The following is a 25,353-nucleotide window of genomic DNA, read 5'->3' on the forward strand; positions in this document are numbered from 1 at the left end:
GCCAGGGGGCAGGGAGAAGACGCCCTTTCCTAACTCCCTCGCTTGCTTGCTTGCACTCTTGAGTCACCGCACGGTACAGTTGGCGCGAGTCCGGTGGGCTCCTAAGGTAACTGGACAGGGACAGAGAAACCGCGGTCATGACCGCCAGGGTGACAGCTGCGGCGATTGGGGGAGGGGAGAAGCTTGAGCCCGAGCGCCGCGTCAGGCAACCGGCGCGCGCTTCACGCAGGCGCGGCACAGCCAGCGTCGCGCATTGACGCGCTGATCCGCCGTTTGTGCGTTCCGCTGGAGGCGCAAGTCGGGCTCTCCCCAGTGTGGGCGGGATCGGGGCGGGCTGTAGAGAGATCTGGCCCAATGGAAAAGAGAGGCTCAGGCACCCGCGGCCCTACAGGTCGCCGAGAAATTGGCGGCGCGCGCCAAGGGCGGAGTTTGAGAAAGGGGCTGCGCCAAGTGAGTGGAGAGATTCGTCAACGTCGACAGCGGGGGCGGGGAGGGGGGGGCGGGCCTGGGGGGAGGGACTCGGAAATGGCTGTAGGGGCTTGGGGAAGCGTTAGGGGTTGGGCCTGGGCAGGGGGTGGAGCCTGGCGGAAGGGAAAGGGCAGTCCCCCGAGGAGCTGGGCTCGTTGAAACGTTAGGGGCGGGATCTAGCCTAGTGGAAGGTGCCGGTCCAGCCCGATAAGGGGTGGAGTTAAGTGGATCGTTAAGGGTGGAGTCGGGGCCCGGGGCTGGGGCTGGCTGAGTGAAAGGGTGGGTGATTATCCCGGGAGATTGGCTGGCCAGGGCAGGTTTGCGAAGGGGTGGGGCCTGGGCGAGGCTTTGAGGAATGAAAGGATCTGGGAATGGGGCTTGATAGAGTGAAAGGGGCGGTGATTAGCTGGCAAGGGCTGGCTTAGATCAGGACTGGGCCAGGGGGTTAATTGCTCTGTGAAAGAGCCAGACCGAAAGGGTAAAGAATAGTGTAAAGGGGTGGAGCCTCGTGGAATGGGCGGGACCAAGTGGAATGGACACCCCCTTGGAGGGAGAGAGCCTTGAGAGAGGCGGAGTTTAGAGGTGGTGGGGAATAGATAGCCTAAGGGATGGAGGCTAGCGTAGGGGGCGGGGCCTGGGAAGGGGCTGGGATGAGGGGTCTTCAGGGCGCTCGGGGCCCCTTCTCAGTCACCTCCATCCCACCCCCCAGAACCGCGTCAGGGGTGAAGTCTCCCCAGCCATGACCTCCACCGGCCAGGATTCCACCACAACCAGGCAGCGAAGAAGTAGGCACAACCCCCACTCCCCCCCACACGACTCCAGCGTCACCTCGGTGAGGCCCCTGACTGGCCCTCTTGAGGGGGAGGGGGAGCAGTGGGCCGTGCACTGGACTCTGACCCTTCTCTCTGTTTGGCAGAAGCGAGGTGTTAAAAAGGGTGCCGGACTCCGCTCCAGCCCCAATCTAGCGGATGTAAAGAAGAAAGGCAGAATGAAGAAGCTTAGCCAAGCAGCCGAGCAAGACCTAATCGTGGGGCTCCAAGGGCTGGTGAGAGGGGGCCTGGCTGCAATGTAGCCTCCTGTGACAATCAAAACTGTGAGGTTCTCCATCCTGGAGAGTGTGGGAGGTTCCCTCTGACTCAGGCCCTCAATGCATCAGCCTTTCCCTTTTTTCTTTTTCCTCACAGGATCTGAACCTGGAGGCCAGGACACCGTCTGGCACTGGCTTGGTGTTGGATGAGCAGCTAAATGAATTCCACTGCCTCTGGGATGACAGGTGAGGCTGGCTTCTCCAGGCCATACTCAAATCACACAAACATACACCCTTAGAGCCCATTAGCAAGAATGAATCCTTTCTTACTGTAGCACATGACCTAGGGAGACGAGGCTCAGGCTCGAATGGGTTCTTTTCATTTAGCCAACACATATCTATTGAGAGCCTACTGTGTGCCCGGGGATGGTGATTACAGATGTATCAGACCAGATAGACAAGGATCCTTCTCCAGGAGCTGACAGGAGATAAGGAGAGCAGGTCATCAAACAGCCGCCAGCAGTGTGAGGTGTTTTCGTGAAGAAGGACTCGAGACCAGGGGAGTCAGAAGTGTTTAATAGAGGACCCTAGACTAGCATCCAGGGTTCCCAGGAGGCTTCCTTGAAGAAGGGACGTCTGTGCTGATACAGAAGAGTCACACGTTGCAATCTATCAGCACATCCTTTTGGCTCTATGTTCAGAATCTCACCTCTCCTCTCCACCTCCATTGCTGCCACCATCATCTCTGACCTAGACTTGCAGAGGCCTCCCACCCTCAGCCCTGCTGCCCATGCTCCCTCTCCACACCAAAAATATGTATAAGATGATGTTCTCTCTCTTTAAGTCATTCAAGGGCAAACTGTTGCCCTGAAGGTAAAGTTCACATTCTTCACCCCAGCCTCTTGGCCTCTAAGGTTCCACGTGATCTGGTTCCCTAGCACCTTGGTGACCTCATCAGCCAGTCCTCCCCCTCATTCGCTTTGCTTCGCTTCACCTCACACACACTGGTCCCTTTGCTGTGCTTCCAACATGCCAGGCACTCCCTCCCCTCAGGCCTTTACTCTGGCCAATGCCCTTTCCAGAAATTCACTTCCACCTTCTCTCCCAGTTAACATTCACGTCTCCAGGAGACCCTCAGAGAGGGCTTTGCCTGACCACTCCCCTTCCCCTGAGCTTCAGATTATTCCTAGCCGTGTCATTGTTTGTCTGTTATTATACTTATGTATTCACCAGTTTAGTATCTATCACCCCTATCCCAGTGGAAGAGTCAGGATGTCAAAAGACTTTACTATTGAAGTTCCCTTCGTGGCTTAGTGGTTAATGAACTCAACTGGGATCCACAAGGATGCGGGTTCGATCCCTGGCCTCGCTCCGTGGGTTAAGGATCCAGCATTGCCGTGAACTGTGGTGTAGGCCGGCAGCTGCAGCTCCGATTCGACCCTTAACCTGGGAACTGCCCTGTGCTGTGCGTGTGGCCCTAAAAAGACCAGAATAAATAGGGTGGTCAGGGGAGGCCTCAGTATGCGAGCAGGGATCTGCAGGAGGTGAGGATGTGAGCTACAGAGAACATCTGGGAGAAGCTTGTCCTGGGCAGGGAGAAGTGCCAGCTGGGACGTACTCGGTTTGGTTGAGGAACACGGAGGAGACCAGTGCAGGAGAAGCAGAGTGAGTGGCAGGGGGCGGGGGAAGCAGAGGGAGATGAGGCTCAGGGAGGTGACGGGGTGGATGGTTAAGGGCCTTCTGGGGCGGGGGAGCACTTTGGCGCTTACCCTGAATGAGATGGGAGCCATGAGAAGGTTTGAGTAGTGGAGGGACGTGATCTGATTTGAGCTTTAACCATTGCAGAGAGAGGGACAAGGACAGGACCCCAGAGGCCGGTGAGGAGGTGTCCGGGCGAGAGGTCATGGTAGCAGCGGTGGAGGTGATGAGGAGAGGGGCAGGCTCTGGATCTACTGTAAGAACCGAGCCAGCAGGCGCCAGGGCTGACTCCAGAGTTTCCGGCATCAGCAGCTGTGGACAGGTGGATGGGGAAAGGTGCGCAGGAGCAGACGTGCTCACCAGTGTCATATGTCTGTGTCTCTGTCAACCCAGCTTCCCTGAAGGCCCTGAGCGGCTCCATGCCATCAAGGAGCAGCTGATGCAGGAGGGCCTCCTGGACCGCTGCGTGTCCTTTCAGGTGAGTTCCCCAGCCGACACCCCGTATGGAGGGCAGCAGCTGGCAGGACCCAGGCACAGCCAGAGCCTTATAGCTCTTTACTCCTCATGTCTCCCCAGGCCCGATTCGCCGAAAAGGAGGAGCTGATGTTGGTTCACAGGTGAAGGCTTGGGTGCCTTGTAGGGATGGGGAGGAGGCTGCCCTGGGCCAACCAGGGCAGGCTGGATGCTTTGGCAAGAAATGTCATGGGCTCTGTGGCCTTGGGCAAGTCACTGAGCCTCTCTGAATCTCATTGTTGTCATCGCCTTTATCTTGGGGGCCAGTAAACCTGTGTGAGGTACTTAGAATGGTGCCTGATATATCATCAGCCCGGATGAACTCTCGTTACTATAATCTGATGTGTAAACAGATGACGGGTATGTGGACAGAGTGATCAGGAGGTTCCTTCAGGGGGCTGCAGGAACCCAGGGTAAGGGGCCTGGTGAGATATGGCTCGAGGGACATTAACTTGGCAGAGAGGGTATCTCAGCTGAGCTTTAAGAGGAGAGAGAGGAGTTCCCTTGGGGCTCAGTGGATTAAGGATCCAGCCTTGTCACTGCAGCTGCTTGGGTGACTGTTGTGGCACGAGTTCAATTCCTGAATCCCTGTGGCCCAGGAACTTCCACATGCTGTGGGTGTGGCCAAAAAAATAACTAAGAGGAGAAAAAGATGGAGTTCCCATCATGGCTCAGCGGTAACGAAACCAACTGGTATCCATGAGGACGCGGGTTCAATCCCTGACCTTGCTCCGTGGGTGAAGGATCTTGCATTGCCATGAGCTATGGTGTAGGTCACTGCCACGGCTTGGATCCCACATTGCTGTGACTGTGGTATAGGCTGGCAGCTGCAACTCCGATTGGACCCCCAGCCTGGGAACTTCCATATGCCACAGGTGCAGCCCTAAAAAGACCAAAAAAAAAAAAAAAAGAGTGAGAGTGGTACAAAGAAGGCTGAGGGAAGGGAGGTACAGATGGCTAGAACACTCTGGCCAAAGGCCTGGAGGTAGGATTTGGTGTGACCAGAGCAGAGGGCAAGGGATGTTACTGGAAATGAGGCAGGCTAGGGATGAAGCAAGGACTGTGTTCTATATTCCAGTTATTCCCCCCAATTGACAGCTGAAGGAGGCCTGTCTTGTCCAGGGGGTTGGTGCCTGGAGGAGTCAGCTGGGAAGGGGACAGGGCCCTGGCTCAGGGACAAGGAGGGAGGCAGGCCTCTGAATCTCCTCTCCCATCCGCCTACCCAGCCTAGAGTACATTGATCTGATGGAGACGACCCAGTACATGAATGAGGGGGAGCTCCGCGTCCTAGCAGACACCTATGATTCGGTTTATCTGCATCCGGTATGGCTGAGAGCTGCGAGGGCAGAGGGTGGTGGCAATGCCTATCCCCCCATCCCCCCCACCCTGGGGGGAGCAGCTGAGCAGACAGGGCTGCTCACCCCCTCACTCCCTCTCTGGCTCCCCACTGTCTCTGCAGAACTCATACACCTGCGCCTGCCTGGCCTCAGGCTCCGTCCTCAGGCTGGTGGATGCCGTCCTGGGGGCTGAGATCCGGAATGGCATGGCCATCATCAGGTAGGACCTGCTGGCCTTTGGCTTTTTATGTTAAAAAAAAATCCTTTCTCAAATATAAAAGGTAATGGTAGGGGTAGTATGTTTCCACGGTTCAAGAATCAAATGGTTAGGAGTTCCGTTGTGGCTCAGTGGTAAGCATCTGACTAGGATCCATGAGGATGTGGGTTCGATCCCTAGCCTCGCTCAGTGGGTTAAGGATCCGGCGTTGCCATGAGCTGTGGTGTAGGTTGCAGACAGGGCTCAGATCCCACCTAGCTGTGGCTGTGATGTAGGCCGGCAGCTGCAGCTCCAACTGGACCCCTAGCCTGGGAACTTCCATATGCCTTGGGTGCTGCCCTAAAAAGAAAACAAAAAGAATGGAACATTCTAAAAGGTTGAGGGGGAAGGTACAAGTTAAAGTCCTCTCCACGCCCCCCACGCCCCCCCCCCCCCCCCCCCCCCCCCCGTCCCCAATCCCCGGCTTCCTCTCCTGGAGGTAGTCACTGTATAACCAGTGACTCATGTGTCCTCCCAGAAATAGTCTGTGCCTAGTCATGGAGGAAATACCATCTTTTGCTGATTCTGAGATGTATGCTTTTCCACATTTGTAACATCTTAAAATCCAGATGCACCTTAGAAACGAGGAGGTCTCAGAATTCCTTTGGCAGCATTTTCTGCTTTGTTGTCGGCCTGTAAAATCCCAGTCCATCTTATCGTCACTGGCACCCCAGAAGTGATGACATGCAGAAGATGTAGCCTTTTTTCCTCCCTCCCCTTTTTTTTTTAACCACAAACGGTGGTAGCACCTGACCCACTCCTTTGCGTACTGTGCATTTTTCACTCACACCTGTTTGACAGCTTTTCTCTGAACAGCGTAAAACAGCACTACACAGTGGCGCAGTAAGCCAACCAGCCCCTTACCATGGGGCGTTTTGGTTCCACCATTTGCTTTTTCCAAAAAAAAAAAAACTGCTGCAGCAAATATCATCCATTGATAAACATGTTATTTCACCCTTTTTGTTATATAGGTTGTGGACTAAGTCCCCAGGAGCAGAAGGACTTGGTATGAGGGTGTATGCATTGATAATTTTAGTGAGCATTATTAAATTTCCTTTGGAGGAGAAGAGCAGACTGGGGGTTGTGGAGCCAAGGGCCCCAGTTACTCAGTGGGTTAAGGATCCAGCGTTGCCATGAGCTGTGGTGTAGGTTGCAGACAGGGCTTGGATCCCGCGTTGCTCTGGCCGGAAGCTGCAGCTCCGCTTGGACCCCTAGCCTGGGACCTGTGCAGGCATTGGCACTGGGGACGTTGGTGGTCTAGGATTAGGGAGCCGGAAAGAGTCCCTCTCTGCTGAGGAGGACCCCCTCATATCTATGGCCTTCCCTGTCCTGCCCAGGCCTCCTGGACACCACGCCCAGCACAGTCTTATGGACGGGTATTGCATGTTCAACCACGTAGCCTTGGCCGCCCGCTACGCTCAGCAGAAGCATGACATTCAGAGGTCAGCAGCAAGCAGCTGGGCGGGTGTAATGAGGGTGGGCACGTCTGGGCACTCCCCCCAGATGCACCTTGATCTTTTTACACAGTGCCCCCCTCTCTCCCTCTCACAGGGTCCTTATTGTGGATTGGGATGTGCACCATGGTCAGGGAACACAGTTCACCTTTGACCAAGACCCCAGGTATGTCCCAAGTGCCACGCTAGCTGCTAGACTCCCAGCCACCCCCCTATACCTTCACAGACCCAGCCAGGAGGGGCCCAGGAGGGAAAGGAAGGCATTCGCATTCATGGGGCCTGCCCTGGGAACAGGCTCTGTGCTGCTCTCTGTGTGTCTGCTCTCTCTCTGACGTTCACCTTGAGGCAGAGACTGTTGGGTCCCCCATTTTACAGATGGGAAAGCTGAGGCTTACAGCTTAGGTCCCACAGAGAAGAAGTTGACACAATTTGAGCCCACAAATATTTGGAAATCTCACCAGTTTATCCTGGAGCTGGAGTGAACCTCAAATTACTACCTTGTTCCCCCGATTATGACAATACTACAAATGATTTACTTAAAAAATTAAATAATGAAAAAGTGAATAAAAAATGGAAGTTAAATAATGTAACATTGTCTAAAGCAGTGAGTCTCCTGTAATTCCCATCCCCTCAAAAATAACTGTTGATAGGGAGTTCCCGTTGTGGCTCAGTGGGTTAAGAATCCGACACTGTGTCCATGAGGATACGGGCTCGATCCCTGGCCTCGCTCAGTGGGTTAAGGATCCAGCATTGCTGCAAGCTGGATGCAGCTCAGACCCATCGTTGCTGTGATGGTGGCTGTGGTGTAAGCCAGTAGCTGCAGCTCCCATTTGACCCCTAGCCCAGGAACTTCCATATGCCTCAGGCGCAGCTGTAAAAAAGGGAAAAAAAAAAAAAAAAAAAAAACCTTTGAGGAGTTCCCATCATGGCACAGTGGTTAACGAATCTGACTAGGAACCATGAGGTTGCAAATTCGATCCCTGGCCTTGCTCAGTGGGTTAAGGATCCGGTGTTGCCGTGAGCTGTGGTGTGGGTCACAGACTCGGCTCAGATCCCGTGTGGCTGTGGCTGTGGCTCTGGCGTAGGCTGGGGGCTACAGCTCCAATTCGACCCCTAGCCTGGGAATCTCCATATGCTGCAGGTATGGCCCAAGAAATGGCAAAAAAGACAAAAAAAATACACCCTTGATAAAGTTATATCCTTAACAGTGTTCTTCCTGTAGATGTACAAACATTCATCATTATCATCATTATTATTAACATACTACCGCTCCATTTCTTCAGCAACTCGCTTTTTGCATTTAACAGCATGACAGGGACATGTTAGTGGCTTTGAAAAGCATCTCCTTCTTTGTAAGCGCTGTACAGTGTTCCATTGTATGGTTGTACCTTTAGTCATTTAACCCCAGGGTGTTTACAGCACTTCCCAGTTTTTGCCATTACAGGCAATTCTACACTGCATAGTCTGGTCAATACATAATGTTATATTGCTCTGAGCATATCTGTAAGATGAATTTCCAAGTCATCAGAGAGTCAGTATGCATTAAAATCTGGAATCTACTGCCAGACTTCCCTGCAGAAAATGATTGGGCAAGTCCTTGTCAGTAGGGGACATGACTAAATAGTTGTTTTATCCAACGTTTATCAAATTCAACTGCATAAATTCCACTGTTTCTCCATAGCTCCTGTGCTCCTATGACCCATTATCTATTTGGGGTTTGTTGTTCTCTAGACACTGCCTTATTATTTCCCATTTCATATTGTTGAGAGATGTCTAGGTGTCTAGATTTTCATTCCTTTCCAGGATATTTTCCTCTCTGGAAGGTTTTATGCTTTTCTTTGTCCCTAGCATTCTGAATCACCTCGCCCCTCATTCTGATTACCAGTAGTGGTAGACATCTTACATCTGAACACTCATGCCTTTCGTAAATCCTCAGAAGTTTTCTTCTATTCGATCTTTGATGATTTCTTCTCCTGTGTCTCCTCTGCTCTCTCTCTGTTAGTCAGATGTTATACTTTCTGGGTTGACCCTCGGGGTCTTTTATTTTTTAATCTCATGTTTTCTGTCTCTTTTGCCTTTTGCTCTGTGTCCTGGGAGATTTCCCAACTTTACCTTCCAGTCCTTCTGTTGAATTATTTATGTATGTATTCTTTTAATCTCCAAGAGCGCTTTCATCCTCTCTGTCTATGCCCTCTCGTTCCTGATCTTGTTTTTATAGAATACTAATTAGAAGACTTAAATTTCTTCTGTTCTGAGAGTTCCCATGTGACTCTGCAGGTTAATTATCCAGTGTTGTCACTGCAGCATCCTGGGTCACTGCTGTGGCTCAGGTTCGAGCCCTGGCCCAAGAACTTCTTCATGTCGAGAGTATAACCAAAAAAAATTTCTTCTGGGAGTTCCCATTGTGGCGCAGCGGAAACGAATCTGACTAGGAACCATGAGGTTACAGGTTCGATCCCTGGCCTCGCTCAGTGGGTTAAGGATCTGGTGTTGCCGTGAGCTGTGGTGTAGGTCACAGATGCGGTTCGAATCTGGAGTTGCTGTAGCTATGGTGTAGGCTGGCAGCTGTAACTCTGATTCAACCCCTAGCCTGGGAACCTCCATATGCCACAGGGACATATGCCTTTTTATGCCTAAAAAGACAAAAAGACAAAAAAAATTTCTTCTGAATTGCCTCTTTTTTTTTTCTTTTTTTTGCTTGTTAGGGCCATACCCAAAGCATATGGAGGTTCCCAGGCTAAGGGTCCAATCAGAGCTACAGCCGCCAGCCTACGCCATAGCCACAAAAACATCAGATCCAAGCCATGTCTGCAACCTACACCACAGTTCACGGCAATGATGAATCCTTAACCCACTGAGTGAGGCCAGGGATCGGACCTGAAACTTCATAGTTCCTAGTTGGATTCGTTTCCGCTGTGCCATGATGGGAACTCCTGAATTGCCAGTTTATTCTGGGGATGGGGATGGTGGAACTGTTCTTTCTTGGTCCTCTTTTTTTTTTTTTTTTTTTGGCTGCACCCTCAGCATATGGAAGTTCCTGGGCTAGAGATTGAATCTGAGCCGCAGCTGCAACCTGTGTCTCAGCTGTGGCAATACTAGATCCTTAACCCACTGCACCAGGCCGGGGATCAAACTCATGCCTCAGTAGTAACCCAAGCCACTGGAGATAACAGCAGATCCTTAACCTGCTGTGCCATACCGGGAACTCCTTGGTCTTTCTCTTTCATGCTGGTGGTTTTCCTCAAATGTCTAGTAATCCTTATTTGGCCATTTAAACCTAAGAATGAAGCACTGTTGTAGGTAGCTGTCCTCAGGCTGCTCTGCTATGGTTCATGTAGGTCTGTTTCCTAAAAGGCATTTCCCTGGGACCAGGGGCAGGAAATGTCCATTACAAGTCTCAATTTTAGGGAGTGTGGACAGGGAGATAAAATCCTGCCAAATTCTGGGGAAAGGGAGGGGTCTCTTCTTGGGGTAACATCTCTTTTTACCCTTAGCCTGGCCAAACGTTCATCTGTTTTACTCATCTCTTCAAATCTAGCCTTTGGCTTTTTTGATTATCTCTACTATTTTATTGTTTATTTTTTGTGTTTTTAATCTCTTTTTCTTAATGAATTGTATTGCATTTATAGGTGTACAACAATCATCACAACCCAATTTTATAGCATGTCCATCCCAAACCCTCAGGGCAACCCCCCACACCCCAACCTGTCTCATTTGGAAACCATAAGTTTTTCGAAGTCTGTGACTCAGTATCTGCTCTGCAAAGAAGTTCATTGTGTCCTTTTTTTAGGTTCCACATGTGAGTGATAGCATTTGATGTTGGTGTCTCACTGTCTGACTGACTTTACTTAGCATGACCATTTCTAGGTCTATCCATGTTGCTGCAAATGCCGGTATTTCGTTCCTTTTCATGGCTGAGTAATATTCCATTGTGTATATGTACCACCTCTTCTTGATCCACTCCTCTGTCGATGGACATTGAGGTTGTTTCCATGTCTTGGCTATTGCAAAGAGTGCTGCAATGAACATTGGAGTACATGTGTCTTTGCGAGTCATGATTCTCTGGATAGATGCCCAGGAGTGAGATGGCTGGATCAAATGGTAATTCATGTTTTTAACCTTTATAAATTTCTTCCTCTGGTGTTCTTTATTTTGTTCATGTCTCGCTTCTTGAATTGACTGCTTCAACATTTATCAACTTGTTGGCCAATATTGTTTCATCTATACCTGCCCTCGTTGCCACCCTCTTGTATTACATTGAAGTTAATCCCAGATACCACCATATCATTTCTCTGATATGGTGGTAAATATTCCAGATTATATCTCTAAAATGTAGGACTTTTCTTAATAAAAAGAAACATAACCATGGTATTATGCCTAAACAAATTACCAAGAATTCCTTAATATTACTAATCATTCTTCTTGTTGTAATAAATGCACTAGAGGCTATAGCTGTGTTCTTTTATGGATATATTATTGACTATGTATAGATGTGGAAAATTAAGACTATATTTAATACATTCTTCCTTAATGAATAAGAATGTATAAGTGGAAAAAAAACTTACCCATGTCCCTCTCCCTGGTCCCCCTCTCTTAGTTTCTTTTTTTTTTTTCTCTCTTTTTAGGGCCACATCCATGGCATATGGAGGTTCCCAGGCTAGGGGTCAAATCAGAGCTGCAGCTGCTGGCCTACACCACAGCTCATGGCAACACCAGATCCTTAACTCACTGAGCGAGGCCAGGGATCGAACCTGTGTCCTCATGGATACTACTAGTCAGATTCATTTCCACTGAGCCACAACGGGAACTCCTCCTTCTCTTAGTTTCTTAACTCCATCAGTAGCGTCCTAGCATGGAGAAACATTGGATAGTCACTAAAACACTATTATGAAGACAAGGAAAACAGACTAAAGCTAAGTAGTCAGAAGGAACGAGTGAATTTAGTGAACTGGTCATTAAATGAGTGGCCTGTTAGGAATTGATTTCATGTGCATGGACCTGGGTCTGTGCTTGACTTACCCAGAAGGGAAACCTCAGATCGTCTCGGGTGCCCTCCCAACCTGCTCAGCATGTCTCCAATTGTCTAACATCCTTTGTCCTACTCTCTTTCTGGGTTCCTACTTGTTTAAAATTCCTTTACTGTCTTCTGACTGGGATTGTAGGAAAGTGGGGAGGGAAACCTGTTCTATCAGTTCACCATTCTTTCACTGAAAGTCTGTTGAACCTCTTTTTAAAGTCTTCTGGAGTTCCCATTGTGGCTCAGCAGTAACAAACCCGGCTAGTATCCTTGAAGACTCAATCCCTGGCCTTAGTAGGTGAAGGATCCAGTGTTGCTGTGAGCTGTGGTGTAGGTCGCAGACGCGGCTCGGATCCCAAATTGCTATGGCTGTGGTGTAGGCCGGCAGCTGTAGCTCTGATTCGACCCCTAGCCTGGGAACCTCCATATGCCACGGGAGTGGCCCTAAAAAGACAACAAAATATAACAAAAAAAATCTCCTTCTGTCTGCTTTATTTTATTTTTTTGTCTTTTGTCCCTTTTTTTTTTTTTTTTTTACGGCCGCACCTGTGGCATATGGAGGTTCCCAGGCTAGGGGTCAAATCAGAGCTACAGCTGCCAGCCTATGCCACAGCCACAGCCACGCCAGATCCGAGCTGCATCTGCGACCTACACCACAGCTCAACGGCAACGCTGGATCCTTCACCCACTGAGCGAGGCCAGGGATCGAACCAGCAACCTCGTGGTTCCTAGTCTGATTCGTTTCTGCTGTGCCAAGACGGGACCTCCTCCTTCTGTCTGCTTTGTAAACTTAGTTTCCTTGGGTGTTCTTTTTTTTTTTTTTTTTAAGTTTTTTGAAGTATAGTTGATTCACAAGGTTGTAATGATATCCGCTATACAACAAAGTGATTCAGTTATATATGTAAACACATCCATTCTCTTTCAGATTCTTTTCCCACATAGAATATCAGGTAGAGTTCCCTGTGCTATACAGCAGGTCCCCATTGGCCAATAATTCCATATACCTCAGTGTGCATAAGCCAGTCCCAAACCCCCAGTCCATCCCTCCCCCACCCCCCACCTGTCCCCAGGTGTTAGTTCTTCTGTTTGTTGACTCTGGTGGCTCTTGTGGGGTGGACTTTCTTCAGTCCTTTTCTTTAGTCCTTTCTTTCCCCAATGATAATCTTTATGTTCCATTGTGTGTTTATCTATCAGAGTCAAAAGTAAAAGAGTCATCCCCCATCTATGCAAGACCCGAGTTTTCACATGGATTTCATTCCCTAATTCCAAGACAGTTCTCTTCAATTTCAAAAATCCTTTTATGCCAATCGTATTAAATTTCATAGCTGCGTTATCAGCATTTATTAAAATGTGACTGTTAAGTTGGTCTAGAGTCATTGCTTACCACTATTTCTTGCATTTCCCTAAAAAAAAAAAAAACGAAAAAAACTGCCTTAAATCCTTTCTGCATGCGGATGGGCTTTGTTGTGGTGGTGGTTGTGTTCGTGGGAGAAGGTGAGCTCCACCTCTTACTCTTCTGCCATCTTGATCCCGCCCCACCCCTTAAATCCTTTCTGGAACAAGGCAGGAAGATGGATGAATAAATGATGAAAGAATGGATGAGGGATTATTCATTCTTTTTTTTTGTCTTTTTTGCTATTTCTTGGGACGCTCCCGTGGCACATGGAGGTTCTCAGGCTAGGGGTCGAATCGGAGCTGTAGCCACCAGCCTACATCAGAGCCACAGCAACGCTGGATACAAGCTGTGTCTGCAACCTACACCCTGGTTCACATCAATGCTGGATCCTTAACCCACTGAGCAAGGCCAGGGATAGAACCCGCCACCTCATGGTTCCTAGTCGGATTCGTTAACCACTGAGCCACGACGACGGGAACTCCAAGGGATTATTCATTCTGATCGCCTCAGTCAGAATCAAGCCTTCCTACCACGCTATCAGAACATACACCATCGTGTTTTTCCAGTGTCTGTTTTGTGTCAGTCCCCCTCCCTGCTCTGAATGCTCAGTTTCTCACCTAGAAAATAGAAGTAGTGGAGTTGGCTTGTAAGGTATTGGGGACAAGGGGTTGCCCCCCCTTACTGGCCTCGTGGAGCCCCAGCCAGCATCCCCACTCCAGCTCCACATACAGAACCAAGTCTTGCCTCTCCTAACCCCTAACCCAAGTCTCCCCACTTCATTCAGGGGAAACACCAAGCTCCCTAACCTGGCCTGATGCTCATTTCAGCCTTAGCTTTCCACCAAGTAAGAGCCACATGCCCCCATGGGCTTCCAACATCACAGACTTGTCCTGCTGGTCACCACCTTGGTCACAGGGGCGGGTGGGTGGGAGGGCATGATCTAGTGTCCCCCACAGGGCAGGGGTAGGATAGAACTGAGAGCCCTCAGGATCTGAGAGCTGGAACTGGACGGGCCCTGAGGGGGGGCAGCAATGTTTGCTGAGGGCGGGGTTTCAGTAAGAGACCAAACGCTTGAGTGAGTGAGGTCACAGATAAAGGGAAGAATTAATGATTGAGAGGATGAATGAATGTATGAATTAAAGAATCAGGAGTTCCCCTCGTGGCGCAGTAGTTAACAAATCTGACTAGGAACCATGAGGTTGCGGGTTCCATCCCTGGCCTCGCCCCGTGGGTTAAGGATCCAGTATTGCCGTGAGCTGTGGTGTAGGTTGCAGATGCGGCTCGGATCCCACGTTGCTGTGGCTGTGGTGTAAGGCCGGTGGCTACAGCTCCGATTCGACCCCTAGCCTGGGAACCTCCATATGCCATGGGAAGCAGCCCTAGAAAAAAGGCAAAAAAAAAAAAAAGAATCAACGGGGGGGGGGGGCGGAGTTCCCGCTGTGGGTTAAGGATCTGATTGCAGCAGCTCGGCTCGGGTGGCTTCGGAGGCTCAGGTTCCATCCCCAGCCCAGGGCAGTGGGTTGAAGGATCTGGCATTGCTGCAGCCTCAGCATAGGTTACAGCTGCAACTCAAATTCAATCCTTGGCCCATATGCCACAGGTGCAGCCATTAAAAAAAAAAAAAAAAAAAGAATTAGTGGGGAAACTAAGGAGAGAATGAAAGAGTAATTGAGAAATCTGTGGTAACTATGGGTTGGGGGTTTTTGGGGAGACTGACTCTCTCCTCAACTCCTTCCTCTTCTTTTTTCTCTGCCTCCAGCGTCCTCTATTTCTCCATCCACCGCTACGAGCAGGGTCGGTTCTGGCCCCACCTTAAGGCCTCTAATTGGTCCACCACGGGTTTTGGCCAAGGCCAGGGGTACACCATCAATGTGCCTTGGAACCAGGTCAATGTCCGCCCACCCTTTGCCCCCAACGTGAGGCCCACCCCGGCCTTTCAAGGTAGACAGCAGGACGTCCCCATCATGCCTCCCTGTCCGCAGGTGGGGATGCGAGATGCCGACTACATTGCTGCTTTCCTGCACCTCCTGCTGCCAGTCGCCCTTGAGGTCCTGAGGGGCAGGGGTGTGTTGAGGCAGGGGTATGTTGAGGGATGGGCCGTGAAGGCAGGTGGCCTCATGTGGTCCCTTCCCCCTGCAGTTTCAGCCCCAGCTGGTCTTGGTAGCCGCTGGCTTTGATGCCCTCCAAGGGGACCCCAAGGTAAGGCTGGCTCACTGGGATGGTGTGGGGAGCAGAAGGGGACCACACTGACCCTCCACGTCCCCTGTAGGGCGAGATGGCCGCCACTCCGGCAGGGTTCGCCCAGCTAACTCATCTGCTCATGGGTCTGGCAGGAGGCAAGTTGATCCTCTCACTGGAGGTGAGTGACCCACTACGGCTCTCAGCCTGTGGAACCTGGAAGACAGGAGAACAACTTGCCAGGAGTTCCCATCGTGGCAAGTGGTTAACGAATCTGACTGGGAACCATGAGGTGGCGGGTTCGATCCCTGGCCTCGCTCAGTGGGTTAAGGATCCCGCATTGCCATGAGCTGTGGTGCAGGTTGCAGACGCGGCTCGGATCCCACGTTGTAGCTGTGGTGTAGGCCGGTGGCTACAGCTCCGATTCGACCCCTAGCCTGGGAACCTCCATATGCCACACGTGTGGCCCTAGAAAAAGACAAAAAAAGAAAAAAAAAATAACTTGCCAGCCCGGCAGGTGTTTCTGTCCCATCATTTCCCCTCCCTAGCTGGGCAGCCTCACCTGTCACTCACCTTGCCTTGGGCCTCCATTTTTCTTAGGTAAAACAGGCATCATAATAGTGGTTACCTCATAGTGTTGTGCAGCCAGTGACACAAAGTCAGCCTTCAGGGCCTTGTTGCTTGACATGTAGTCAGCAACCCACTGTTACTACTCGCACCCACTAGTGTCTGCTTCTTCGCTGACAGCCCTCACATTCCCCCTCCTAGGGCGGCTACAACCTCCGCTCCCTGGCTGAGGGCGTCAGCGCCTCGCTCCACACCCTTCTGGGAGACCCTTGTCCCTTGCTGGAGTTCCCGGGCGCCCCCTGTCCCAGGTGAGCCCAGGTGGAGAAGGGGAGAAGCAGGACCCTCACTGCCCCACTCAGGGGCCCGTGGGTCACGTTGCCCTCCCCTTGCCCTCCAGTGCCCAGGCGTCACTATCCTGTGCTCTGGAAGCCCTTGAGCCCTTCTGGGAGGTCCTTGTGAGATCTGGTAGGAGGTGTGGAGGGTGCTGGGTGGGGGGGAGTTGGATGGGGGGGAGTTGGATGGGGGAATGAGCAGTGGGAGGTCCCTTGGTGGAGGTCCCTTCTCTCTCAGTGGGCCCTGGTTCCAGGCCTCGCCCCCTTTGGAGGTTTGGGTAAACTGAGTTCCAGAGTATTTGGAGAATCCAGGGTGGGGGGAGTAGGAGGAGGGTGACTGTGGCCTCCCCTTGCAGCTGAGACCCTGGAGGACGAGGACACTGTGGAGGGGGACCATGTGGAGGAGGAGGAGGAGGAACCGTGGCAGCCCCCTGAGCTACCGATGCTGGCGTGGCCGGTGCTGCAGGCTCGCACAGGGCTGGTCTACGACCAACAGATGATGGATCACTACAACTTATGGGACAGGTATGCAGTCAGAGAGCCAGGCGAAGTGGGGACATGGGGAGGGACCCTCCCAGGGAGGGACCCCCCCTTCAAACACAAAGCCCCCTGCCTCAGGTTCCCCCCATCCCACCCCCAGCCACCACCCCGAGATGCCTCAGCGCATCCTGCGTATCATGCGCCGACTGGAGGAGCTGGGCCTCGCCGGGCGCTGCCTCGCTCTGCCCGCCCGTCCCGCCACGGATGCTGAGCTGCTTGCCTGCCACAGGTCGGACCCCGGCAGCTGGGGGTGGGGGTGTGGGATGGGCGTCCTGGGGGCTGGAGCCTGGGCTTGCCTCTCTGGTACACGGAGCTGCTGTGACACATGGGAGGGGACACGCAGGGGACAGAGTTACCTGACCATCCCCCCAAGTACCCCCCCACCCCCCACTGTGCCTCCAGTGCTGAATACGTGAGTCGCATCCGGGCAACGGAGAAGATGAGGACCCGGGAGCTGCACCGCGAGGGTGCCAACTATGACTCCATCTACATCTGCCCTGGCACCTTCGCATGTGCGCAGCTGGCCGTGGGCGCCGCCTGCCGCCTGGTGGAGGCTGTGCTGGCCGGAGAGGTGCCTCCACTTTGGGGAGGGGCCCTTAGGCTCCAGGAGAGGAAGTTCTGGGGGTGGGGGTGGGGGAAGAGGCAGCTCTGAGAATTTGGCCCGGGCTGAGAAAAGGGGGCGCGGGCAGCGGTCTGTGATGGGGAGGGGCCCCCAGCTCACCAGAGGCCTTGCTCGCGGGGGAAGCACCCCCAGGGAGGGATGGGGGCTCCAGGGCTAGGGCCCCCTAGCAGCTGGTGAAGTAATAGAGGGACCGGAGAGAGGGGAGAGGAGAGAAAGGGAAGAGAAAGCGGTGAGGGTGCGTGTTCTCATCTTTGCTCCCTGCCCCTTACCCAGGTTTTGAATGGTATTGCTGTGGTGCGCCCCCCTGGACACCACGCAGAAAGGGACTCGGCTTGCGGTTTCTGCTTTTTCAATTCTGTGGCAGTAGCTGCTCGCCATGCTCAGGCCATCAGTGGGCATGCGCTGCGGTGAGGGCTCCCTGGCTCCCCCTCCCCCTACCCAGGGCTTACTCCTCAGGCCCGGCAGGGCTGCCCCCCCCCAAGTCACCCTGAAACACCCAAGGGCCCATCGCCCTGCGCTTTCAGAAAAGGACCAAGGATCTAGCCTCTCAGTGTTTTCCGGGATAGGACGCCAGACTCTGGCACCCAGATGCTTATAAAGCAGAATCCAGGGTCCCCTAAACCCAGAATTTCTGGCTGCTATGCCAACAGAACCTAGAGTGTCACGCCTTGCTGCGTCTCCCCCCTCCTTACTTCAAAAGACCCAGGATCCAGGAGTTCCCGTTGTGGTGCAGTGGAAATGAATCTTAACTAGTGAGATTGTGGGTTTGATCCTTGGTCTCACTCAGTGGGTTGAGGATCCGGCGTTGCTGTGAGCTGTGGTGTAGGTCACAGATGCCTGCTCGGATCCCGCATTGCTGTGGCTGTGGTGTAGGCCGGCAGCTGTAGCTCCCAATGGACCCCTAGCTTGGGAACCTCCATATGCCGCAGGCGCAGCAGCAAAAAAAAAAAAAAGACCCAAGATCCAGCCCCCCGAGCCCCTAAGTACTTGCTCGGTGAAGCCCTTAGGACCCTGATAGGACCCATAAGCCCACCATCTAGTGCTTTCCCCAGGGTGCCAGGGTCTTGCCACCCTCAATAAATGCCTCTGCATACAGACTACAGGGATCTAGCCCCTGCCCTCCCCTAGGAGGGCGAGTATCCCAGGTAACTGAGAAGCTGTCCCCTCCCCAGGATCCTGATCGTGGACTGGGACGTCCACCATGGTAACGGCACTCAGCACTTATTTGAGGAGGACCCCAGGTGAGGCACTGGGGCAGGGAGTGGGGTGCGACCAGGGAGGTGGGCGGACTGTGCCTCAAGGCAGGCCAGCCGCTAACCCGCTAACCAGCCCCTTCCCACCCCACCCCTGCAGTGTGCTCTACATTTCCCTGCACCGCTACGATCATGGCACCTTCTTTCCCATGGGGGATGAGGGTGCCAGCAGCCAGATAGGTCAGGCTGCGGGCACGGGCTTCACTGTCAACGTGGCCTGGAATGGGCCCCGCATGGGTGACCCCGAGTACCTGGCTGCATGGCATCGGCTGGTGCTTCCTATTGCCTATGAGGTACCGTCCCGAACGCATGTGACATGACTGTGTGGGTGGCAGCGAATGTGCATGTGTCTGATGTGCCGGCGACTGATCCTGTGAGAGGGCCTGTGGGTGGCCATCCTGATGGCTTTGAGGCAGGGGACGTGCCTGTGATGGCCTCTGGGTATGTTTGACAGGGGATAGTGGCTTCCTTCTCTGTGTGTAACTGAGAGGGACCCCTGGGTGTGCGGGGGCAGGCATGCCTGGGGGTGTGCCTGGCTGTGTACGTGTCCTCTGTATTCACCATCGCTAGTGCCTGTCTGTCTGTGATAGTGGCCACATGTGACTGCCATCTCAGTGGAGCCACATGTGCAAAGTGGGGAGGGGTTCGCGTGTGTGTGAGCCCTCGCCCAGGTAGCTGTCACTACCAGTTCTTTGTGTGATGGGTGTGATAGTGTATATCACTGCACATGGCTCTCTGTGACCCAGTGTCAGTGTGACAGTCATATCTCTGTCTCCTATGGCCTGTATATATGTGCCTGACGTTGCGTGAGTGGCTGTAGGTAGCTGCCTTCTCTGTGTGTAACCTCTCTGTGTCTGTGACAGATCATGTGTGTGTGTGGCTGACTGTGAAGGTGGATGAGTGTGAGTGCCATCGCTCTGCCCTCTGTGCAGACATGAGTGTTCAGGTGTGTATGTGTGTCTGATGCCACACAGTGCCAGGTGACTACCTTCTGTGTGTGTGACCGTGTGCAAGTGACCACCTCCTGGGGGCGCAACAGTATATGTGTGACTGTGGGGATTGCGGTGATGGTGTGTGTATGACTGTGTGTGTCCATGTGGGGGTAGCGGTGGCTTCCTGTTCCCTCTGAGAAACTGTGCGCGTGACTAGTACCATGTATGAGTCCGGTCTGTAGGAGATTGTCTGATTGTGTGTGGGTGTGTGGCTGGCTGTGACTGCCTTCTGTGTGTGGCGCTTGTCACCTTCTGTGATGGAAGCGTGTGTGCACCTCGCTTTGGCACTGTGTATATAAAACCCTGTGTTAGGGAGTTTCCGTCATGGTGCAGCAGAAACGAATCCGACTAGGAACCAGGAGGTTGCGGGTTCGATCCCTGGCCTCGCTCAGTGGGTGAAGGATCTGGCATTGCCGTGAGCTATGGTGTAGGTCACAGATGTGGCTCGGATCTGGCATTGCCGTGGCTCTGGCATAGGCAGCTCTAGTTCCAATTCAGCCCCTAGCCTGGGAACCTCCATGTGCCGCAGGTGTGGCCCTAAAAAGCAAAAACAAAAAAAACAAAAAACCCTGTGTTGTGCACATGTGTCCCCAAGTTTGATCCAGGGAGGGGAGGGTGTGCCTCTTGGTCTCACTCTCTGGTGTGTACGTGAGGACATCTCCCTCTCTGTCTCATGTCACCATCTCTTGACATAAGTCTCCCCATCTCAAAACTCTGCTTCATGTCCCCATCTATCCATTTCTGGTGTCTCCATATCTCTGCATGTTGCTTGCGTCTCCAGCTCTGTGTCTGATGTACCCACGTCCCCAAGTCTCCCATGGGTCTCTCCATGTCCTCCCCTCGATGTTTTCAGGGCTCTGGTCTTATGTCTCGCAGGTCACCATCTCTCTTGACTTGCATCGCCGTATTTTCATTTGTCCTTGGCTCTGGGTGTCTGGGTCTCCCTCAACTCCCGCATCCACAGACCCCCCCACCCTCATGCTCCTGTGTCTCTTCTCGCCCCACCGCAGTTTAACCCGGAACTGGTGCTGGTCTCAGCTGGTTTCGACGCTGCCCGGGGAGACCCGCTGGGTGGCTGCCAGGTGTCACCTGAGTGCTACGCCCACCTCACCCACCTGCTGATGGGCCTGGCCAATGGCCGTATTATTCTAATCCTAGAGGTAACTCTCTCGGTCCTTTCCCCTGGGTGGGAGGGTGTTCGGGAGACTCAGAGTCCTGTCTTTTCTGCTGACTGGCTGCCACACTCAGGACAATTTCCTAAACTCTCCCCTGAGTGTCTCCAGCTGAGGTTGTCATCATACACTGGGCATGAATAATAGCACCAACATGAGCAACTTGAATTGAGCACGCACTGTGTGCAAAACAACACTCTTCTCGGCACCTGACTTGCACTATTTTTTTTTCTTGCTTTTTTTAGGGCCGCAGGTGCGGCATATGGAGGTCCCCAGGCCAGAGGTCAAATTGGAGCTACAGCTGCCAGCCTACACCACAGCCACAGCAACGCGGGATCCGAGCTGTGTCTGCCACCTACACCACAGCTCACGGCAACACCAGATCCTTAATCCACTGAGCGAGGCCAGGGATCGAACCCGCAACCTCATGGTTCCTGGTCAGGTTCGTTTCCACTGCGCCACAGTGGGAACTCCTTGACTTGCATTATTAATGCATTTACTTAACAGAGCAGCCTTGTGAAGTGTGGTCTGCTGACCTCATCATTTTCTTCTCAAGGTCAGGGAAACTGCGGAACAGGGAGGTGTAATGACTAGCCCAAGGTCACACATTGACTGGCAGAGCCAGGCCTTGAACCCCAGGCAGTCTGGCTCCAGAGTCTCGGCCTTTTACCACTAATTGAACTGCCTCCAACAAGATCCTGAGACAAAGTAAATTCACTGACTTGTAAATTACCCAGCGCCCCACCCCCACCCCTATGCCTCAGTTTCCTCATCTCTAAGATGCGGCTGGCTAATCCCAGAAGGTGCCCAGCACATGGTAAGCCCTGTGCAAGAGCTTAGCTGCTGCTGCTGCTGCTGCTGCTTTTTGGCCATGCCTGTAGCATGCAGAAGTTCCTGGGCCGGGGCTCAAACCCGCGCCACAGCAGTGACCCAGGTCGGAGCAGGGGCAACGCCAGATCCTTAACCTGCTGAGCCACCAGGAAACCTCTAGTAGCTTATTATCAATTATTGTTCGTACATTAGTTTAACCTTCTCAGCAATGTACTGTGCTGTCACTTTTACTCCTTTACAGATGAGGACAATAAGTCACAGAGATATTAAGTGGCTGGTGAGGTGTGCCCACTGTGTGCCCAGGCCTGCTAGTGGTGGAGCAGGGTGGTGGGCTCTTTCCTCAGAGAGCCCGGGTTCCTGCCTCAGCTGACCAGCTGTTAGGACCTCACACAAGTCATCCAACTACTCTGAGCCTCAGTTGCTTTCTCTGCAAAAAGAGCAGAGACAGGGGTTCCTATCGAGTATAAGAAAAGGGGATTCCCATACCAGGTCAGAACAGAGATTTGTGGAGTTCCCATCGTGGCTCAGTGGTTAACGAATCCGACTAGGAACCATGAGGTTGTGGGTTCGATCTCTGGCCTTGCTCAGTGGGTGAAGGATCTGGCGTTGCCGTGAGCTGTGGTGTAGGTTGCAGACGCGGCTCGGATCCCGCATTGCTGTGGCTGTGGTGTAGGCCGGTGGCTACAGCTCCGATTCGACCCCTCGCCTGGGCACCTCCATATGCCACGGGAAGCGGCCCTCGAAAAGGCAAAATACAAAAAATCAGAGATTTGTGTGGAGACACCAGTTCCTGTACAAGGTCAGGGCAGAGGCTTCTGTGCAGGTGGGGCCAGGGGGTCCCATACCAGGAAGGTTCCCACACACACTGAGCACATGCAGTTGTGAGGATTCAGTGCTTAAAGTAGGGTCTGGCACACAGCAAGCTCTTAACAGAAATCAGCTCTCACTAAAGTTGCCATCAATGTGGTGGTGGCGGTGGTTATTATTATCTTACACTTTACAGCACACTTTATCCCCCTGAACAACTACCACACGCAGTGGGTGCTGTCCACCTGACAGATGTGTGTTCTACTTACTTGTCCCCAGTACCCACCCTCCAGACTTGCAGGGCCCCCAGGGAGGCAGGACATCCAGTCTCCCCAGTTGTCTGAGGACCTCGCCCCATCATACCTTTCCCTCCTCTTTTCCTTAACAAAGGGTGGCTATAACCTGATATCCATCTCGGAGTCCATGGCTGCTTGTACCCGCTCCCTCCTTGGGGACTCACCACCCCTGCTGACCCTGCTGAGGCCCCCACTCTCACGGGCCCTGGCCTCGATCGCCGAAACCACCCAAATCCATCGCAGATACTGGCGCAGCTTGCGGGTCACAAGTGAGGGGGCCTGGGGAATCGGGGGGCAGTGGGGGCTCGGGAGGGCAGGGATTAGAGGCAGGAGAAGGAATAGCACCCCCACACTCAAGGATCTCCCTCTCATGCTTCCAGAGGTCGAAGACAAAGAGAGACCCTCCAGTTCTAAGTCGTTCGCCAAGAAGCCATCCCAACCAGCCAAGCCTAAGCCATCCAAGGGGATGACCGCCCCAAAAAGGGACATTCCGGAAGCAGGCACAGGGAAGGCCACCTCGGTATCATCAGTGAAAGCGTCCCCCCAAGGCCAGACGAAGTCAGAGGCAGCCCTGGTGGAGCTTACTCAGGACCAGTCCTCAAAGGCCGCCACAGGGGAGGCTGTGGGAGGAGCTAAGCTGATCCAAAGCCCTCCAGCCTCAGGCGGTGACAACCAGACCCCTCCAGCGTCTCCACAGCAAGGATCCACAACTCTGATCTCCCCCAGCAAGCTGGTAGGCAATCTCGGAGCCTTGGAACTAAGAAATGAAGTTCAGGTAAGCCCCCTCCCCGCCTCAATAGCAGGGAGAAGGGACAAGAATCAGGCCTCCTGGATACATCACTTGTCTCCCTCCTTGTATCCAGGAGTCCCCAAAAGAGGAAGGGCTGCTAGGAGAGGCAGCTGGAGGTCAGAACATGGACAATTTAATGCTGATGCAGGTCTTTGGAAACCAAGCTGACAGTGACCAGGTGAGCTCAGGCCGAGGCTAGAGCGGCGGCTTCTTTCTTTGGCCCGTTTGTGCCCCAACATCGGAGCGTGGGCTGTATAGGAGCATGTCAGGAGGAGATGGCATCCGTCGCTTACTCAGTGTCACCCACCTCAGGCCATGTTCTATGCTGTGTCACCACTGCTCTGGTGTCCACATGTGGTGGCAGTACGCCCCGTTCCTGAAGCGGGCCTGGACGTGACCCAACCTTGTCAAGACTGTGGAGCACTCCAGGAGAACTGGGTGTGTCTGTCTTGCTATCAGGTATGGCACCGAGGAAGGGGCAGGGTGGCAGCCGGCCCGGGAGCAAACCACAGTGGGCCACTGACCCCCACCCAACCCGCACTCCCCAACCTTAGGTCTGCTGCGGCCGTTATATCAACGCCCATATGCTCCAGCACCACGAAAGCTCAGGCCACCCCTTGGTCCTCAGCTATGCCGACCTGTCTACCTGGTGTTACCCCTGCCAGGCCTATGTTCACCACGAGGTGGGCCCTGGGCAGACTCTATAACTCCCGTACACTCGCGCACACCCCTCTTCCCGCCCCCCCAGCTTTTGCGATTGGGTCAGGGGCGGATGGAGACCCTTCTGCATGGGGGCTAATGCAAGGGAGAAGGCGGTGGAGGGCTGGAGGGGGCGCAGCGTCCTCGCTGAGGGAGAGGGGTGCTCACTCTCTCTCCCCTCCCCTCTCTTGCCTCCTCCTCCTCCTCCTCAGGCTCTCCTGGCTGTGAAGAACATCGCCCACCAGAACAAGTTTGGGGAGGGCGTGCCCCACTCCCGCTAGATCCCAGAAGCCTCTTCGCGGGCCTGCTTTACTCCATCCCAAGTTGTACCTTGGAGGAGAGGCAGCCTCGCTCCCTCCCATCCTGAAGCCCCTTTACCACTCCTCAAGGGTGCCGCCCGAAGTGTAAATACTTTTAAGAGGACAGTGACGATCACTTGTACGTCTTTCCCTGCTCACTGCCAGCTCCAAGGGACTCCATCTACTCTGCCCCCGAAGGAAGGGGCGGTAGCACAGTCGCCCCAAGGCGGGGCTGATGTAAAGATGATACTTTGAAGGGAAGGGGGGATGACTGGCAGGTCTGGCGGGGTGGCGTATGCAGTAAAGTACAAGCTGTTACAAAAACCTGGAGAAAGGCTTTGATTTCGAGTGGGTAGAGAAGCCCATGCCCCTGGCCAGCAGGGCTGATGTGTAAATGAAGGCATGAGGGCGTGGGTCTTTCTCATGTCAACCCCCAGCTCATCCAGCGCCCCCTCAAACTAACTGCAAGTAGAACAATAGCTCGACTGGCTCCACAAGGGATTAAATGGTGGAATCTGTGAGAAAGTAAGCGCCCACCTTAGAAATAGGAGCCTCCCAGCCGGTCCCAGCTACACCCTGGGCTGAGAAGGCAAGAAAACTCCCTAGGCCTCAGTCTCCCCACCTGCTTTTTGGTCTTGATTGGTGGGGGTGGGGAGGTGGGTTTAACATACTTCGATTTGGTGGCCAAGGGTAGCTTCCTGGAGGAAGGAGTGTCTGCTATTGACTGTGGGGTTGAGGATTGGAGGATAATGTGAGGGTTTTGTTTCTCCCACATAAAGAGAATTGCTCTGGCAGCTCAAAGGAGCCGG

At 53.2% G+C, this 25,353-nt stretch overlaps 1 protein-coding gene across 5 annotated transcripts; it reads left to right on the forward strand.

The window, feature by feature from the left end:
• HDAC6 (histone deacetylase 6) lies at positions 1-25,353 on the forward strand. 5 transcript variants are annotated; one of them, XM_047764482.1, is made up of 29 exons: positions 1-106; positions 1,178-1,300; positions 1,385-1,513; positions 1,653-1,741; positions 3,587-3,671; positions 3,770-3,810; positions 4,933-5,029; positions 5,166-5,263; positions 6,637-6,741; positions 6,851-6,919; positions 14,926-15,052; positions 15,149-15,214; positions 15,306-15,365; positions 15,436-15,525; positions 16,113-16,219; positions 16,309-16,376; positions 16,600-16,768; positions 16,884-17,012; positions 17,186-17,354; positions 17,679-17,812; positions 18,578-18,646; positions 18,759-18,951; positions 20,661-20,810; positions 22,851-23,025; positions 23,137-23,531; positions 23,620-23,724; positions 23,859-24,005; positions 24,101-24,229; positions 24,458-25,353. In XM_047764482.1, exons 2-29 carry the CDS (start codon positions 1,208-1,210, stop codon positions 24,524-24,526), a joined length of 3,357 nt encoding a protein of 1,118 aa, XP_047620438.1. In that variant the 5' UTR covers positions 1-106; positions 1,178-1,207; the 3' UTR covers positions 24,527-25,353. The 5 variants fall into 5 exon arrangements, with proteins under 5 accessions (XP_047620438.1, XP_047620436.1, XP_047620441.1 ...); XM_047764480.1 differs by lacking the exon at positions 1-106 and adding an exon at positions 342-450; XM_047764485.1 differs by lacking the exon at positions 1-106 and adding an exon at positions 636-659.

The sequence above is a fragment of the Phacochoerus africanus genome, chromosome X (genome assembly GCF_016906955.1).
Source record: "Phacochoerus africanus isolate WHEZ1 chromosome X, ROS_Pafr_v1, whole genome shotgun sequence".
Classification (NCBI taxonomy): domain Eukaryota; kingdom Metazoa; phylum Chordata; class Mammalia; order Artiodactyla; family Suidae; genus Phacochoerus; species Phacochoerus africanus.